Genomic DNA, 17,954 nt, shown 5'->3' with positions numbered 1-17,954 from the left:
AAATGCAGGCAATGAACCAGGTAATTTACAGGTAAACATCGGAGGATTAACCCCGTCATTGCATCAAAAACTATAGCAGAGCAGAAAAATGACTGCAGCTGCTAAAGAGTGATCAGTGTAGTATTGTAGCAGAACATCTGCTGGACCTGAAAGATCCTACCAGCAGCAATCTGACAATAACCTGCTGTATAGAGTGTGTAACATCACCATCCAATCACAGACTGACTTGCTACATGGACTATGACATCTTTACAGTCACTGTGACATCAACATCCATTCACAGACTGACCTGCTACATAGACTGACATCATTATACTCACTGTGACATCACCGTCCAATCCCAGACTGCCCTACTACATTGACTATGACATCACTACACTCACTGTGACATCACCATCCAATCACAGACAGTCTTACAACATAGACTATGACATCACTACAATCACTGTGATATCACCATCCAATCACAGACTGACCTGCTACATAGACTAGTGACACTACCATGCAATCACAGACTGACCTACTACATAGACTATGACATCACTGCACTCACTGTGATATCACCATCCAATCACAGACACACTTGCTACATGGATTATGAGATCATTAAATTCACGGTGACATTACCATCCAATCACAGACAGACTTGCAACATAGACTATGACATCACTGCACTCACTGTGACATCACCATCCAATCACAGACTGACCTACTACATAGACAATGACATCACAATCCAATCACAGACTTGCTACATAGACCATGACATCACCATCCATTCACAGACTGACCTGCTACAAAGACTATGACATCACTACACTCACTGTGACATCCCCATCCATTCACAGACTGACCTACTACATAGACTATTACATCACTGCACTCACTGTGACATCACCATCTAATTGCAGACTGACCTACTTTATAGACTATGACATCACTACACTCACTGTAACATCACAATCCAATCACAGGCAGACTTGCTACATGGACTATGACATCACCATCCAATCACAAACTGACCTGCTACAAAGACTATGACATCACTACACTCACTGTTACATCCCCATCCAATCACAGACTGACCTGCTACATAGACTATGGCATCCCCATCCAATCACAGACTGACCTACTACAGAGACTATGACATCACTACACTCACTGCGACATCACCATCCAATCACAGACACACTTGCTACATAGACTATGACATCACCATTCAATCAGACGGACCTGCTACAAAGACTATGACATCACTACACTCACTGTGACGTCCCTATCCAATCACAGACTGACCTACTACATAGTCTATGACATCACTACACTTACTGTGACATCATATTCAATCACAGACTGATCTGCTACATAGACTATGACATCACCATCCAATCACAGAATGACCTCCTACAGAGACTATGACATCACTACACTCACTGGGACATCACCATTCAATCACAGACAGACTTGCTACATAGACTATGACATCACCATCCATTCACAGACTGACCTGCTACAAAGACTATGACATCATTACACTCACTGTGACATCCCCATCCATTCACAGACTGACCTACTACATAGACTATGACATCACTACACTCATTGTGACATCACCATCCAATCACAGACTGACCTACTACATAGACTATGGCATCACTACACTCACTGTGACATCACAATCCAATCACAGACTTGCTACATAGACTATGACATCACCATCCATTCAGACTGACCTGCTACAAAGACTATGACATCACTACACTCATTGTGACATCACCATCCAATCAGAGACTGAGTTGACACATACATTGTGATTCCAGGCCTCTCATCTTAGATCTCCTTATGGCTCTTAGACAATAAAGGTTTCATCTCTTTTATTATTTTTAATGCAAACATCACAAGTATCATGAGGCATAACTAGTGTTCAGTAGGCGGTCAGTATTCATCACAGTGCGGGCGGAGCGGACAGCACAGGGCGTACGATAACTCCAGCAGGAAGAAGCAACAGAGGAAGTCTCCATGTCTGGCTAATTTTTAACGGAGGCGACAATGATGATGATAATCAGCAAGACCACAAAGACCCCGGAGGAGATGAGACAGCACTTCACCTTCCTGGCGCGTCTCTGAAACACACAAAAGAGACAGTAATAAATATGGAGAGACCGTCTGGGTAGATTCATCATGAGGAGGACCTGAGAGTCACAGCAAGCCATTACTAGACCTGGGGCCAAGGCAGAGCGCTTTGTTGGTGCGCCTCCCCTTCAGCACTGGGGGTACTGCGGATTTTCCACAGTGGGATTTGCAGAAAGTCTGCAGCATTTATAGTAGAAGCATTCTGGATGGAAATCCCGTCCACACACTAGCAACCATAATTCGACCTGCACTGCGGGTTTTAACCCCTCAACAGATTACGACGAGCTCAGTTCGTTTTACATAAAAAGGACATTATAGTTTTGGATGAACAGAACTTGTTCTACTTCAAATGGCGCTACCTCCGGGTCTATCAGCCCTACCCACATTGGCTTTAAAATGACGCCAAAGGCTTGTTTGTAGCACTTACAGGACCAGAGCTGCAGCCGTTTGACGTGGGGTCAAGAATACTGAATTTACAGCTGTCCCTTTTCAGTGGGTGTGCAGAGCAGGATGGGGAGAGATCTGGGATTCTCTTGCCCGTACTGCTGTCCCAGGGAAGGGGTGACATGAAGTTTTGTTCATGTTACCATTCTCCATTACGCAAAGAGCATTTTGACTTTGTGGTTGTCATATATGGGTTTTCTCAGAAAAGGAGTGAAAAAAGGAGGACTTGTTCATCTAATCATGGTCAGCGCTACCAACATTGGCTTTAAAATGACGCCAAATGCATGTTAGTAGCACTTGCAGGACCGGAGCTACAGCCCTTTGAAGTGGGGTCGGGAATATTGAATTCACAGCTGTCACTTTTCAGTGTATGCAGAGCAGACAGGGAGAGGAATGAGTTGTGATCCTCCTGTCTCAGGGGAGGGGTGATGTGCATTTCTGTTCCTGTTTTGTTTTTTGATTGACATATATGGAGTTTTTTTTCCAGAAAAGTAGTGAAATAATGAGGACTTGCTCATCTAATCACTCCTCTACACTAGTTAACCCTGCAGATTCTGGAGTCATCGCTGACTATGGCATCTGAATGTTTTTACATTTAAGGAAAAAAAAAGTAAAAAAAAGTCTTTCCCCTCACAGAAGGCTATAATTATTGGTAATTTGCTTTATCCGAGTATCGCTGTGCTCGTCCCTGAAGATTCGGGTGCCGGCACGGAGCGGGGAGCTGCAGGGGAGAGCGGGGAGGAACGGAGGGGAGATCTTTCTCTCCTTCTCTCCCGCCCGCTCTCCCCTGCTCCCCGCTGCGACTCACCTGTCAGCCGCAGCGGCACCCGAATCTTCAGACCCGAGCACAGCGATACTCGGATAAAGCAAATTACTCGAGCGAGTAGTGCTTTTCCGAGTACGCTCGCTCATCTCTAGTCCTGAAATGTGGCGCCATGTAAAAAATCATACTAACATAGCATGTTAGGCTGATAAAGCCCCCTGTCCATCCAGTTCAGCCTATTACCCCCCAATGTTGATCCAGAGGAAGGCAAAAAAAAACCCCAATGAGGTAGAAGCTAATTTTAAAGGGAGAACTATTCCTTCCAGACTCCCCGGATTACCGGCTCTCCTGAAGTTATTAATGATTATAACATATAATATTGTGTCACTCAAGAAAGGCGTCCACGATCTTCTTGTACTCCGTTAGTGAGTTCACCATTACCACATCCTCAAGAGAGAGTTCTATAGTCTCACTGCTCTTACAGTAAAGAACCCCCTTGTATGTTGTATAGAAACCTTCTACACCACACCTTCTTTCCTCTAGACGTGGAGAGCGCCCCCTTGTTACAGTCACTGTTCTGGGTATAACCCCTCCCACTGCTCCACCCCCATTTCCGTTACTTAGTCCCAGGTCACTGTTTACACTGAATTCTCCCCTTATCTATCTGGTTGAGATGCAGCCCGTCCCTACGGTAGAACCTATAGCCCACAGCAAGGTCAGCCCAGTTCTCCAGAAACCCAAACCCCTCCTCCCTACAGCAGCTCCAGAGCCACATGTTTACCTCCCTAATCTCCTGCTGTCTTCCTTGTGAGGCTTTTAGTACAGGTAGTATCTCAGAAAATACTATTTTGGAGGACTTTGCCCTAAACTTACATCCTAGTTCCCCAAAATAGTTTTTAAGGACCTTCCACCTTCCTCTAACTTTGTCATTGGTGCCGATGTGTGCCATAACCGCTGGATCCTCACCAGCCCCTCCCAGTAATCTGTTAACCCAATCCGCGATGTGTCGAATTTTAGCGCCAGGAAGACAACGCACCGTTCAACGATCCCGGGCATTGTGGCAGATTGCCCTGTCTGTTGTTGCTGTTAGCCGTTTATGACCCTCGGCGCCCCTACAGGCGAGCTCCCCCAATGCTTTTCGATTTTGCAGTGCTTCTTTCAGTTGTGTAATAAGCCTTATCTGCCCCCCTAATAGTTGAGTCTCCCACTACCAGGACCTTTTTAGCCTGTCCTGCGCTCCTATTCCCCTTCTTACTGGAGAAGACATCCCCCTGGTGGTCACAAGCTATATTGTCCTGCAGCAATGCTAATCCTGTAATGGCACCCCCTCATCTGCCAACTTTACAAACGTATTGGGGTGTGCCAGTTCAGGACTAGCCTCCCTGGATCTCTTCCCTCTATCCCTCCTCCTGTCACCCAGTGTGTGCCTGATCATCCTGCACTCCCAAACTACCCCCACATTTGCCCCAGCGAGTGCTCAGTGAGCAGCAAACTCGTTTCCATGATGTGAACAGATCTCAGTGTTACAAGCCGCTCATTTAGATCCAGGATCTGGGCTTCCAAATGTGGACCGCTCGCACTTCAGTATGCACCGGCTGTCCAAGGACCGCATACATGGCACAAGTTGTACCCTGGACGGCACTGTCAATCATGGAGCCCATTCAGATAGATTAGATAAAGATAATACATGCAAAAATTAAAATACATAAGCAGTAAATAAAAGTGACTGAATCTAAAGTCACACACTTAAGAAACAGCACATATAATACAGCCCGCACACTCGCTTATGTTTGCTTAATACAGCACTTACCTGCGATAGTCGTTCTGTCTAAACGAGCGGCCATCGTGCACTCTTCGTTCATCGGTGATTTCTAGCAAGCTAGAAATCACTGATGACTGTTATCAGCGCCGCACGCTTACTTTCTCAGCGCCGCACGCTGATTTTCTCAGCGGGCGGTGCTGATAGTATTTTTTCAGCTGGTATCCCATTGGCAGTTCTCAGCGGGACACCAGCTGGAAGCCCAGAGATCAATGCGGCTGTTTGCATATACAAAAAAAGCTGCATTGTTCTCTGAACTATCATGGCTGTATCCCGCTCCGCCTGCATTAACTCTTAAGTAGCTAATTAGCTATTTAGAGTTATGCAAAGATGATCGCTCAAAACTGTCATTTAAGTGATTAACTTTCAGTGTAAATGGGCCTCAAGGCCTTATGCCCACGGCTGTGGCGGACTCCGCCAGCAGAACATCACAGCGGAGTCCGACACGGAGCCCCGCAAAAACCCCATACTGACCTCTCGGATCTGCCATGTGAGTCCCATCTGACACGCCGCAGCACATGATGCGCCAGAAGTAGGCAATGACGCGGTCGGTGGTGGGCAATGACACGTAATCACACGATACTTCGGCTGTATCACATGACGGACGGCTTCTATTGACTACAATGGAAGCCGGGCGCGCTTTTTTAGTGGCAATTAGAGTATACTCTGGTTTCTTTGATGCTGCGGAATTCTGCGGCGTGAACATTCAGCTATTATTCAATAGAACCTAATAGCTGCGGGATAATGCCGTGCGAAATGCGGCAGAAATCCATCCGTGGGCATTAGCCCAACGACTTTTGCTCCTTCTCTGTTTAGAAAGTACACAGGAAGCTCCACAGATGCAATTTATCACACCCTGATTAGGTAGCCCCACCCCTAATTAATCACCTGTGATAAGTAATGATGCAGCTCATCCCTATAGTAGAACCTATAGTGTTTATATTGTCAAAGAGCAGTAACACAATAAAACCTGTATATTTGTGATGATAATAACGACCCATAAAACAAAGTATTTACACCAAACGGTTAAGGGCTTATTCACAGGAGCGCATATCCACCGCCGCTTTCTCCCTCTCTCCTCCCCTCCGGCTGTTTGCAGTGAGAGGGAGCTGGACATTGCTGGCTGCGGACAAGGGGAGGGGAGGAGAGAGGCAGAGAGTCGGCGAGCGAGAGGGAAGGGGGAAGACAGCTCAGATGGTAGCGTATATCGGCCGGCCGTGAAAACATGGAGTGGAACAGTATAGTCTTTGGCGATAATTCCAGATCCTGTTTGGGAGACGACAAATGGTCGTGTCTGAGTATGGAGGCCTCGTGGTGAGCACCTGAACCCTGCCTTTGCTGAATTGATGGTCTGGGGGGCCATCGCAAATGACAGTTGGCCACCCCTAGTAGTGGTATGAGGGACAATGACAGATCAGCAGGATAATGTTCGGCTACACAAAAGGGTGTCAGAGGAATGTCTCTACAACACTCTCACACTTTCGTGGCTGCCTGGTTGCCATATTTATCGCCAAGGACACTAGAGCCTCTACGCCCACCCATATCATATCTTATATCCAAGCTAGAGGTGGTACAACATGGTACTAGAGCCTCTACGCCCACCCATATCATATCTTATATCCAAGCTAGAGGTGGTACAACAGGTTACTAGAGCCTCCATCCCCCTGTATCACATCTTGTATCCAAGCTAGAGGTGGGCCAAAAGGGTGCGTAAGCCTCCATGCCTACCAGTATCACATCTTGTATCCAAGCTAAAGGCGGTACAACAGGGCACTAGAGCCTCCATGCCTAGCCGTATCACATCTTGTATCCAAGCTAGAGGCGGTACAACAGGGTACTAGAGCCTCCATGCCTGTATAACATCTTGTATCCAAGCTAGAGGCGATACAATGGGGTATTAGAGCCTCTATGCCTGCCCTTATCACATCTTGTATCCAAGCTAGAGACAGTACAACAGGGTACTAGAGCCTCCATGCCCCACGTATCATATCTTGTATCTAAGCTAGAGGCAGTACAACAAGGTACTAGAGCCTCAATATCTGCCCGTATAACATCTTGTATCCAAGCCACAGGCAGTCCAAACAGTGTACTACAGCCTCCTATGAATTGTACAGTGTTCCTTTTTTTACAGAGCCCAAACCCTCTGTATAGACATAAAGTTACACAATAAAATTTTGATTGCCGACAGTCCCCACTAGGGGGAGCTAACATCACAATGATGATTATATTCCTCAGTGAGCTCCCCCTGGTGGTGGCTGCAGGCAGCCAAAATTTTATCAAGATACTCTATGGAACGGGGAAGCAGGAAATTTACAGCTCTGTATCAGAAAACGTGAAGCTCCGGTGTGAATAAAGAGAGATTATAAATGAATCAGCTCAGAATTTGGAACAGGGGATGGGAACACTTTAAATAAAACATTCCTATAGAAGTCATAAAGTGCCGCCAGCAGCCGCTGCTTACATATTCTGCAATATCAGCACCACCCTGAATCCATGACTGGACTGGAAAATCCCCCAAGTGCTTCTCTCTGTGCTTGCAGGGACTGATTGCTGTTCATATTCCTGCCATGTTGAGGATGAGGATGTAAATCTGTAATGTGCAATGTTTATGACGGGAGACAATAAACCTTATGTCACCTCCAAATTGGTTCTGCCTCCGCAGCAGTAGCTACAGTGCAGGAGACATACGTCTCCATAAATCCCCTTTATGGACGCTGAGCGATACCATGATGAGGTCACCACCTGTTCGCGGCTCGCTTACTTCGGGGAACGACGACCGTTTGTTGTTGTTGCTCATGTTAATTATGATTTGGCAAACAAGGGGTAAAACCTCGGAGATGATTTTGGACCTCGTTCGGTTGGACTCCTGTGTCAGGAGCGCTGGTGACCAGTGATACACTTGGCGAATATTGATACAATATTGCAATCCATGACAGTTATACAACTACTACTGCCAACATGGTGGCACTAATTGTTGCAAACCTCACATCACTGATTGTCTCAGCAGTACAAGTCCTGTCCGTGCACCACGTGGGAGAACCATCTATCAGACCAGGAAGTGACCTCTAAGAGAGACCCCCGCTGTCTATCACGGCCATGCCCTACAATTAAATGGGTGTCTTAGATACCGCTGCCGCCCCCCAGGTGGCTATGTTATTATAGAACCCCACCTATCAGTGCATTGGACTTCCTTTGGCCTTCCGGACAGCAGTAACTCATCGTGGCGTAGATTCAACGAAGTCACACAAGTCAAACATAAGGCCCCCGGGCCAAATCCACCCGCTGCGTCATGCGGGCGGCGGGGTCTGCTGCAAATAAAAAGCTGAATCAGGTTTGTACATGTAGCGCCATGGCAGCAGGACTTCTAAGTTTGACAGGAGTTCCTGCGCAACAAGGCGGAGTCTGGCCCCGCCTCCACAACATAGCGGATGGAGGAGGAGCCGCAGCGCAGTGCTGACATTAACGCACCCGGCACTGTTATAATTTTATCCTCCGTTGCAGGAGGAGCAGCCTGTAAGCCGGGAGCCACTGAGTGCTTCGGGAACAGGCAGCACCTCCATAATTTAGCGCAGGCTTTCTAGGGGCACTTACCTACCGTATATACCAGCAGAGGGGTGTGATTATTACACAGAACCCCCTCCCTATGCTGCTTCATGGCTATGGGTGATTATTCTTGGGGGAGGAATTACCTATTTACTGGGGGCACCTACCTAATAGGGAGTGAAATTACCTACTGGTTGCATCTATCTAATTGGGGGCTACCTACCCACCCCTACCCCCAACGACTCTTACTGTGCAGGACACCAAGGGAGGCATTAATTGGGTCACGGCTTGGTGCTAGAGAGGTGGAAGGGGCTGGCTATTATCTAACCTGGTCCTAAAGGACATCTTGGTCTTTTACTTAGGTGGCACCACAACATCTCTGGTGGGACAATTTAAATCTTAAAGGGGTTGTCCCACGAAAGCAAGTGGGGTATACACTTCTGTATGGCCATATTAATGCACTTTGTAATGTACATTGTGCATTAATTATGAGCCATACAGAAGTTATTCACTTACCTGCTCCGTTGCTAGCGTCCCCGTCTCCATGGTGCCGTCTAATTTTCAGCGTCTAATCGCCCGATTAGACGCGCTTGCGCAGTCCGGTCTTCTTCTTTTCTGAATGGGGCCGCTCGTGCCGGAGAGCGGCTCCTCGTAGCTCCGCCCCGTCACGTGCTGATTCCAGCCAATCAGGAGGCTGGAATCGGCAATGGACCGCACAGAAGACCTGCGGTCCACTGAGGGAGAAGATCCCGGCGGCCATCTTCACAAGGTAAGTAAGAAGTCACCGGAGCGCGGGGATTCAGGTAAGCACTGTCCGTTTTTTTTTTTTAACCCCTGCATCGGGTTTGTCTCGCGCCGAACGGGGGGGCTATTGAAAAAAAAACAACCTGTTTCGGCGCGGGACAACCCCTTTAAAATGTCCAACAAGAGAAAAATTAATGGAGAAGAAAGGCAATTTAATGAAGGTTGGAAAGTGAATACATGTTTGTGCTTCAGGTAGAAAAACATGGTCTGTGTTATGAGGCACGGTCGGTGGTGGAGGAGTGGCCCTCTGTGAAAATTAGTCTGACAATCCTGCACGAATGCTGGTTGTCTGATGACATAGCCCCGCCGTGCTAAGGAACGGTTAGGAGTACCATTATTGTATTCGGCAGACTGTGGAACGGTTCCTGGTGTCCTCCTCTGACCCCTTTCAATGAAAAGTTGCGTCCGTCCACAGGATCCTTTTGATCATGCCATTGTTGGTATACTCTGCATACCATTATATAACAAAACCCCCCGCGGTTGGCAGTGAGACCCCGGGTGGTCTAGGACCGATGACCGGCCTCGTTGGAAGTCGCTCAATAGCTGGATTTTCCCATCTAATGTGGATTCACACTGAAACTGATCCACGGAAAATTTGTCACTGATTTTATGCTGCGCTGCGGGGTTACGGGGAGAATCCCCATACAATATTTTTGGTCTTTTGCCAGCTGGAGTCTTGTCTTTCTGTTTCTCTTAGACACAATGGCGCTGGAACTAGTCGTCTGCTGTTATAGCCCTTCCGTGCTAAGGAACGGCGAGTTGTGTGTTTGGGCACGTTAGTTGGAGCTCCCCTTTAACCCCTTGAGTGGCACGCCCGGAAATTTTCCGGGACGAGCTCCACTGCTCATAGCAACATAGCCCGGAAGGTTTCCGGGCTATGTATCACTATGGGAGCTGCAGAGCACAATGCCACAAGCTGTGACAGTGTGCTCTGCCTGCACAGACCCACAGAGAACAAAGCAAGGGCTTTGAAAAACCAGCAGAAGACATTGCCGATATGCCTGCAATCTCATGCACTGCTTTGTTTACAGGTTGCCATAGAGACCATCGGCTTGTCAGAAGCAAGCCGATGGTCTCTGTGGCAGGGAGAGCTTGGTGCTTGGCTGTCAGAGGACAGCTAGGTACTAGCTCTTACAGCAGAGATCAGAGAAAACCTCCGATCTCTGCTGTGTTAACCCTTTACATGCTGCAGTCTATGTGACTGCAGCATGTAAAGGGCTATCACTGCAGCATGTAAAGGGCTGTCACCATCGGACCCCTGGAATGTGATCAGGGGTCCTGATGGGTCCCTGTGGAAGTCCCCTAAAGGGACAAAAAAAAAAAAGGAAAAAAATTATAAAAAAAATTATAAAAACACTTGTCTCCCTTTACTTTGTACAAAATCAAAAATACAGTCACACATGTGGTATCCATGCGTCATAATGACCCAGAGAAGGAAGTTAATACATTATTTAACCCCTTAATGACATGGCCCCTTTTTTTCTTTTTTCCCCATTTCTTTTTTTTCTCCCCCCTGTTTAAAAAATCACAACTTGTCCCGCAAAAAACAAGCCCTTATATGGCCATGTCAATGGAAAAATGAAAAAGTTATAGCTCTTGAGACGCAACTGCAAAATTAGTTGAAATTCAATGATTAGACCATTTTAAAAAACCTGCCCTGGTGGGCACGACAGGGTGGTAGGAAACCCGCCACTCAAGGGGTTAATAGCCATTAATACATACAAAACCAGACTCACCCCTTGACTGCACAGCTGTAACCCTCATTCCGAACATTCCGGACCTCCAAGTCCACTTTTTCGAGTCTCAAGACATCAATAAACTTCTGAAACCTCCACAAAGTCTTAGTCCCTCTGGATGTCTAGAAGCCGTGGCTGGACACAGAAGTTCCGAGATCAGGTCTCTCCCACAGGTTTTTCAACCTCTTGACGCTTTTGGGTTTACATGTACCCCCTTGAGCATCAGGGTGAGTATGAAGCCCATTCTGCTCCACACACGGCAGGTACTGGCTGTCCATGACAGCTGACACCTGCTGGCAACAGCTGCAGCCAGAGCTCGCACCAATCACAGCTGTTAATACTGTTATTGCTGCTGTGAATTCTGTCAGCGGCATTTAAATGTCCTGATTTGAGTCCAATGGTCCCGAATGGCCCCTTCATGATGAGATCACAAGGTGTCGTTCGATTATTATGGCAGCCTGGAGCCTTCTGAAGGCCCTCAGTGCTGCCATCTATTTCTGCCTATGAGGATGGCCCTATAGCGCCAAAATATCATATATTGTTATACTGAAGTATTGCAGTATATAGTATAAATGATCAAGTGATTGCAAGTTCAAGTCCCCTGTAGGGACTAAAAAAAAAGAAAAAGAAAGTTTTTTATTATTATAAAAAATAAAGTCTACTAAGTTAAAACTTCCAATAGAAAAAATCCCAACCATATTTGGTATTGCTAAGTCAAAAAAGTCTGATCAATCGAAGTAACGCAATATATATTCCGCACTGTGTCGGCAGAAAAAAAATACAGAATGCCAGAATTGCGTTTTTTTTTTTAGTAACCCAAACTTTTAAATGGTACCAATAAAAATCACAGGTCATCGCACAAAAAATGAGCCCTCACACAACCCTGTAGACGGAAAGATTAAAAAAGATAGTGGCAGAAAATACATATTTTTTTAAAAGAAATTTTATGTTTTAAAAGTAGTGCAACAAAAAAAACCTGAACACATTTGGCATCCTTGTCATAGAATCATAGAATAGTAGAGTTGGAAGGGACCTCCAGGGTCATCGGGTCCAACCCCCTGCTCAGTGCAGGATCACTAAATCATCCCAGACAGATATTTGTCCAGCCATTGTTTGAACACTTCCATTAAAGGAGAACTCCCCATCTCCCGTGGCAGCCTGTTCCACTCATTGATCCCCCTCACTGTCTAATATCTAATCTGTATCTCCTCCCTTTCAGTTTCATCCCATTGCTTCTAGTCTTTCCTTGTGCAGATGAGAATAGGGCTGATCCCGCTGCACTGTGACAGCCCTTCAGATATTTGTAGACAGCTATTATGTCTCCTCTCAGCCTTCTCTTCTGCTAAACCTTCCCAGATCCTTTAACCGTTCCTCATAGGACATGATTTGCAGACCGCTCACCATCTTGGTAACTCTTCTCTGAACTTGCTTCAGTTTGTCGATGTCTTTTTTAAAGTGGGGTGCCCAGAACTGGACACAGTATTCCAGATGAGGTCTGACTAAGGAAGAGTAGAGGGGGATAATGACCTCATGTGATCTAGACTCTATGCTTCTCTTAATACATCCCAGAATTGTGTTTGTCTTTTTGGCTGCTGCATCACATTGTTGACTCATGTTCATTCTATGATCTATTAATATACCCAAGTCTTTTTCACATGTGCTGCTGCTTAGCCCAATTCCTCCCATTCTGTTTGTGATTTCTTCATTTTTCTTGCCCAGATGTAGGACTTTGCATTTCTTCTTGTTAAATACCATTCTGTTAGTCACTGCCCACTCTATAAGCTTGTCTAGATCTTTTTGAATCCTCTCTCTCTTACCTAGTGTTAGATAATCCTCCTAGCTTTGTGTCATTGGCAAATTTGATCAGTTTTCCATCAATTCCCTCCTCCAGATCATTTATAACAATGTTGACCATCACTGGGCCCAGGACAGAGTCTTGTGGTACCCCACTTGATACATTCTTCCACTTGGATGTGCAGCCATTTATGACCACTCTTTGAGTACTATCACTCAGCCAGTTCTGAATCCACCCAACAGTTGCCTTGTCAATCCCATATTTGGTCAATTTTTCAATAAGTATGCTATGAGATACTTTGTCAAATGCCTTACTAAGGTCAAGATAAACTATATTTACCACATTTCCCTAATGAACCCAGTGGGTGATTCTGTCATAGAAGGAAATTGGATTAGTCCGACATGACTTGTTTGTTACAAACCCATGCTGGCTCTGGTTAATTACTCCATTCTCATCCAAGTACTTGCATACATGCTGTTTAATAATTTGTTCAAAGATCTTTCCTGTTATAGAAGTCAGGCTCACAGGCCTGTAGTTTCCTGGGTCCACTTTTTTTATACCTTTTTTGAAGATAGGGAGAACATTTGCCCTTTTCCAACCTTCTGGGACTTGTCCTGTTCTCCAGGAATTTTCAAAGATTATGGCGAGTGGTTCAGCAATTACCTCCGCTGCTTTCTTTAGTATCCTAGGAAATCGTACCGGCCCACCGAATAAAATTATTATGTCATTTTTGCTATAGTGTGTACATCGTAAAAACAAGACCCCCACAAAGAAGCTTGGGTTGTTTTTTTTTTCATTTCACTCCACTTAGAAATTTTTTAAAGTTTTTCACTACATACAGCTTGTCCACAAAAGCCTGCACCTCCGAGAGCTATAAATCAGTGGAAAATAAGAGATATTATCTTTTTTTTTTAAAGAAACAAAAAATTTAAAAAAAGGGACGTGTCCTTAAGGGGTTAATAGGTATTTTCTAATGCTAACGAAAGGAAGGCGGATGGAGAAGCGTCCTGTCGGTTGGGTGGCGCCCCCTGCGGCTCCGCTTCACCCAGGATCGGGGTATTTAGGGCAGCCAATCCATGGTAATCTGGATGTCCAGAGAGGAAAGCGTGTCATCCCAGCAGATAACTGTATAGAACTTCTCTCCTCCTCGCACTCATCTCTTTAAAGTCTTGGAGAATTGCTCCATCAGCCGAAAAAAATTACCATTTAGACGCGAAGCGCTGCGGTATGAAAGGCTTTTATCAGTCCGAGGGAGGACGGTGACTTTTTGGATTAAGCGGCGAATCCCTCATGAAAGAAGGGCTGGAGAATAAGTTATTTATCCCGTAACTCTTTCTAATCAGCGACTTTGTTATCGCGGCTCCTCAGGCGTCTTTAAGTGATAAGCGTTTAGCATCTTCTTATCCCTCCGGTCTTGAACTCATTGATATGTGGACATTCGGGAAGGTGCGGCGTGGAAGGTTTGCAGCCGAGTGACGTCGGCTTCTATCAACTGACAGGTTGGAATGGTCTTATGAAGGGAACTCCTGTAACTCAAACAATCCCCTAACCTAATTCTTCTACCGGCTGCCGAAGACACGGGAGGCTTGAAGAAGATTTAAGGTGGACTCATCATAAAGGAGGGAGCTGAGGTTTGGGCTGAATCATGTACAGCATCGTGGCGGTAATACGCTTTTTTACAGCAATCACTAACGAGCTTCAAATTTGCACATACATCTTTTTAAGGCGATGGCTTGACTGACAACTGACAGCCGGGCTCCTGCTCTAGCACCCAAGAACAGAGAAAAATTAGATCCTGTCAGGTTAACCCCTTACATGCCACAATCAATAGCAACTGCAGCATGTTATTACAAATGACAGTGGGAGTGGGTTCCTATCACCCATCGGCACCCCACCATGCGATTGCAAGGTACCAGTGAGTTACTATGACAGCCAGAAGCCTCACAAGGGCCTCCATGTCTGCCATGTAACTCAGCCTATTAGACCCTGCCTCCAACAGGCTGTTGTCATAGAATGCACTAACAAGTAATGCGGTGTACTATCCTGGAAATGGAACAATCGCATCCCCTTGAGGGACTGAAAAAAAAAAGTATCCAAAAAGTTCTATGGGAGCCTGTAACAGCTGCTGGAGAAGGGAAGGAGTTCAGCAGCATGACTGCTAAACTCCCACCCTCTTCCCTGCTCCTCTCCGCCCCTTGCAGGCTGTTTGCAATAGGAGGGGGCGGATCTAAGCTCCGCTCCTGCCCCCTCTCATTGCTGGCTGTGACAAAGGGCGGGAGCTTAGCATACTAGCTCCGCCTCCATCCCGCCTCCTTCCTTGCCGAGGAACGGCGAGGGGGAGACACAGTTCAGCAGAGCTAAACTGTCTCCCTCCGCCCAACAGCATTGCGGGCTTGGAGTATATGCGCTGTGCGAGGGCCGTCTGAACGGGTGCCTAAACGTTAGATTTGTGCACCCGTTCTTGCGTTTTTACATCGCTGGCGGGCGAACATAAAAATGCCAACGCCCACGTGAATCCAGCCTAAGAATGGGACAATGCAGATTCAAGGGGATTTCTTTTAAATGTGTTTTTTTTTTTGGTTCAAGAGTATTAAAAAATAAAGAAAATCTCTATAAACTTGGTATCGCAGTAATGCGCTGATGCAGGTAAGAAGGCTATTATGTTATTTTTACCGAATAGAGAACAATGTAAAATCAAAACCTAAAAATAACAACAGAATTTCTAAGGGTTTTTCCATAAGGGGTTAATAATGTTGCCTGCAGCTCTATCTTTCCTGTTGAATTGACTAAAGTCACGACAGATCCAACAAAATTCTCCCCGTGACCCCGGAGACAAGATTTCCATGGATCAGTTTCAGTGTGAATGCACATTAGATGGGAAAATCCAGCGATTGGAGCGACTTCCAACAAGGCCGGGTCACTAGACTGCCAACTGCGGGGGGGTTATCGTGTAACGGTGTAGAGACTATACTGAGAATGGTGTAAAAACATCTAAATAAAGGGGATCCTGTGGACGGAAACAAGTAGTCCGTAAAAGGGGTCAGAGGAGGATGTCAGGAATCGTTCAGACCAGCAGGCAGCACAGTCAGGAGCAGCTGAACACAACGCTGGAGCTCCAACTAACGTGTCCGAATGCACAACTCGCCGTTCTTTAGTGATACCTAACAGCCGACCAGTTCTAGTGGGCAACAGAGCGCAACAATTGTATCACTGAGCAGCGGAAAAACATCTCCTGGTCAGATGGATCCAGATTTCTGTTGTCCCGTGCTGCTGGGAGGTCAGAATTTGACACAAGCAGCATGAATCGCTGACCCCTTCCTGTCAGCTGGTCAGAACATGTCATTTCCTCAGATACTGGAATCTACACCACAATGAATTGCTGCAGTAATGAAGGTCACAAGGAATCCAACGCGCTACTAGATGGAGCCATTCAGTTTATGTCACAGAGCCCCACCATTTATAATCCTGGACATTGTCTGCGGTGGGACAAAAGAAAACTGACCTTGAAATATTTTCTTTGACCTTGAGGCAGGTACGTAAATTATTTTTGACAGTTTTTGGGCCCAAATGCATTATGAGAAGCGACATACAATCAGCAGTCTCCATAGACCTGGAGTGGATCTCCCCCTTCTGTCGTGCTCTGCCTCGCGACGAGCGGGTAACGTATACGAGGAATATCGTCGCCATCAGCTAACCTCCGAGTATAATGAAACTATTATATCAGCCGTCCCCTCACATCTGACGACGCAGAGCTGACATTAATTGGGCTCCAATCAAGACAGTAATTTGGGATAATTGGATTGCCGCAGTCAGAAGCTATAAACCTGTTACCATATGCAATTGTTACGGTACAACAATTAACCGCCGACTGACGGAAGCACCTGGAATTTACGACAAGGGAGGGAGGGGTATGACAGGGCCTGTCTCTGTGGAGTTCATAAGGATGATATCATATATTCCCTCCGCCGATACCACAGCCAAAATCTGCGCGTTACAGGAATAATGTATTTTGGAGGTTTAGAGTTATCACTTCTTGGGAAAGCTGGGTGGCAACCAATATGGTGTCTGTTACGGCTCCGACCAGGGAGTCATCGGCTTTCTTACATTCGCAGCATGGTAGAAGGCTTCATGCCATTATTATTATAAGGTGTGGGGGGTATTCGGGGGTCTGGCAAAGCTTGGTCAGGGGTGTAGCAAGCAGGGACATTGGTAGGGTCTTAAAAAATCTGGGTCTCAAGCCCCAAGATATATGTCACCCCCACCCAAATAAAAATAGTTGATATATATATATCTATCTATCTATACATAATCCACGTATCACATTCATACAGTAATGAAATATTACCTTCATACTCTTACTGAAGAAAACGTGTTAATCTTAGGACAAGATTACCAATGATGTCACTATAGAAGTTCCAAATATTAGCACCACACCATGATCACCTATTTAGTGACTGAATAATACCGCCATACTGTTACTAAAAAAAACACACCAAACAAAAGACCAACATTACCACCATACAGTGACCATATAAAGGCACAAAGCAGCTCTACACAGGTGCTCTGCAGACTATATAAATGATTACAGTACTGTTATACTCGGTGGTCACAGGTGACGTTCCCAGTGACTCTTTTCCCATCTTTTCCATTCAGACCAGACCACCATGACAACTTCTTCCAGCTATGATTTGTAACACAAACAACTTTGGCTCCTCACTTTTCCAGCACCCTGCACGTTTTCTTACACAAATTTACCATCTTGCTGCCACTCCCAATTCTGTGCCTGTTGCTTCCCCATAGTGCCCCTTAGAGTCCTTATTAACTAATAGTGTCTCTCAATAGTTTCTAATATTGCTCTTATTAATAGTGCCCATTAAATAGTGTCTGTTAGTGCTCTTATTAATAAAGCCCCTCTAT

The 17,954-nt window shown here is 45.9% G+C and overlaps 1 protein-coding gene across 1 annotated transcript in view; it reads right to left on the bottom strand.

The window, feature by feature from the left end:
• Positions 1-1,859: 1,859 nt before the first annotated feature.
• TSNARE1 (t-SNARE domain containing 1) overlaps positions 1,860-17,954 on the bottom strand; it is a 278,259-nt gene continuing 262,164 nt past the window's right edge. The window contains exon 12 of the mRNA XM_066578729.1: positions 1,860-2,123. Within this exon, the coding sequence (XP_066434826.1) occupies positions 2,028-2,123 (96 nt within the window). The 3' untranslated portion in view covers positions 1,860-2,027. The remainder of the gene's footprint in view (positions 2,124-17,954) is intronic.

The sequence above is a fragment of the Eleutherodactylus coqui genome, chromosome 9, assembly GCF_035609145.1.
Source record: "Eleutherodactylus coqui strain aEleCoq1 chromosome 9, aEleCoq1.hap1, whole genome shotgun sequence".
NCBI lineage: Eukaryota > Metazoa > Chordata > Amphibia > Anura > Eleutherodactylidae > Eleutherodactylus > Eleutherodactylus coqui.
This window is presented reverse-complemented; position numbering and strand designations above follow the sequence as displayed.